Source organism: Phaethon lepturus, unplaced genomic scaffold (genome assembly GCF_000687285.1).
Source record: "Phaethon lepturus isolate BGI_N335 unplaced genomic scaffold, ASM68728v1 scaffold39844, whole genome shotgun sequence".
Classification (NCBI taxonomy): Eukaryota; Metazoa; Chordata; class Aves; order Phaethontiformes; family Phaethontidae; genus Phaethon; species Phaethon lepturus.
In genome coordinates, this window is record NW_010533211.1 from 826 (window position 1) to 2,632 (window position 1,807).

Below are 1,807 nucleotides of genomic sequence, written 5' to 3' on the forward strand. Positions count from 1 at the left end.
CGCTTGGGCTGCAGGAGGAGACGCTGTATTTAGGGTAAAAGAAATCAGCTTGTGTAGGTACTTGTATATCCAGCTTGCTTAAGGGCTTTTCTGCGACTTGGGACCTTGCGCCGCTTTTGGGAGATCCGAGGGCGGGAGCCTTGCGGCTCGCTCTGCGCCGGGTGCTGTGCATCTCCCTCGTGCTTCTGAAGTTCATTTGTGTTTCTCTTTCCCCCCTGCCCGCCCCGTGCACCTCCTTTAACTGGCTCAGGCGGCGATCGCCAAAGTCCTGCACAACGAGGACAGGCACAGGATAAAAGCTTCGCCGTTTGTTGGGCTGGTGGTGGACGAGACGGTGGACGTCCTGGAGCACCGCAGCCTCGCCATGTTCACCACCACCGTCTCCCCCTGCAACGGGCAGACCTCCGCCACCTTCCTGGGGAGCTTCGAGCTGCCCGCCGGGGAGGCCGCCACGGTGGCGGGCAAGGTGGGCGAGGTGCTGCGCTCCTTCGGCATCCCCACCATGAAGATCACCTGGCTCAGTGCCGACAGCGCCTCGCTGGTGGCCGAGCGGCTGAGTGGGGTGGGGGCCGCGCTGACCGCCCTCTGCCCGCTCCTCACAGAGATGCACTGCCTGTCCCACGGAAGCTCCCTGCTGCCGGCTGAGAGCATCGTCAGCATCGAATACCTCCGGAAATACGAGACCACGGTGGACGCTGTGTACAGGCTCTACTCCAACTTCAGGGGAGAAAGCAATGGCCTGCAGGAGCTGCGGAGCGTCCTGGACCTCTGCGAGATAGACCTTGGGAGCCCCAAAACCATCCACTGGACTTCTATTTTCCCAGCCGTGGAAGCCATCGATTCCTCATGGCCCACGCTGGTGCTGCTGCTGGAGAGTGAGGCGGAGCGGTCACCTGTGGCCCATGGCCTCTGTGAAGAGCTCAAGAAGTTCCAGTTTGTGGCCTTCACCAAGATCCTCCTGGACGTCCTCCCCATCTTCCAGAAACTCAGCCGCTTCTTCCAGATTGAGGACTTTGACCTCTCCATCCTGAAGCCCATCGTCTCTGCCACAGCCACCACCCTGCAGGCCCAGAAGAGTGCCAGTGGCCAGAACCTCCAGGAGTTCCTCGATGAGATGAATGAGCACCCACAGGATGGCCGGGAGGGCGAGAGCCGCCTCTGCTACAAGGGTGTCGAGCTGGCCAACTGCTCCAAGGTGCACCTGAAGCACTTTGAGCGCCTGAAGGAGAGCTACCTGGAGAGTGTGCAGGGCAACCTGCTGGACAGGTTCCCCAGCAGCGTCCTGGAGGCCATCAGCTCCTTCTCAGCCATCTTCAACCCCAAGTGCTACCCCCAGTCTTTGGAGGACATTGGCAGCTATGGGGTCAGCGAGCTGAATTTCCTCCTTCAGGCTTACTCCCGGGTGGTGGTGAGCGAGAGGGCTCTCAGTGATTTCCCCCTCTTCAAGCGCATCGTCTTCAGCCTCAGCCAGCTCTCCTTCAAGGACCTTTGTGTCAAGCTGGTCTACAGCAACTCCGAGATGCATGAGCTTTTCCCGGACTTCGCCGTCCTCGCGGCCATTGCCCTGGCCTTGCCACTGGGCTCGGCCCTTGCCGAGAAGATCAGCCGGGGCCGGGAGCTGCTGAAGCGCGGCCGGTCGCGCCACGCAAAGGACGAGGGACTCTCCAACCTCATGAAGATCGCCATTGATGGGCCAGCCATCAATGAGTTTGACTTTGCCTTGGCCATCGAGTACTATGAGAGCATGAGGGAGTCCGGCTTCATCGTGGCGCAGGTGAAGTGAGCGGCGGCCGGCAAAGGCAGAGCC

At 60.9% G+C, this 1,807-nt stretch overlaps 1 protein-coding gene across 1 annotated transcript; it reads left to right on the forward strand.

The window, feature by feature from the left end:
* Nucleotides 1-250: 250 nt before the first annotated feature.
* Nucleotides 251-1,783, forward strand: LOC104619286 (the record flags this gene model as incomplete). Its single annotated transcript, XM_010285104.1, has 1 exon — nt 251-1,783. A coding segment is annotated over one exon (1,533 nt), but the record flags the coding sequence as incomplete, so codon positions are not given.
* Nucleotides 1,784-1,807: the final 24 nt, after the last annotated feature.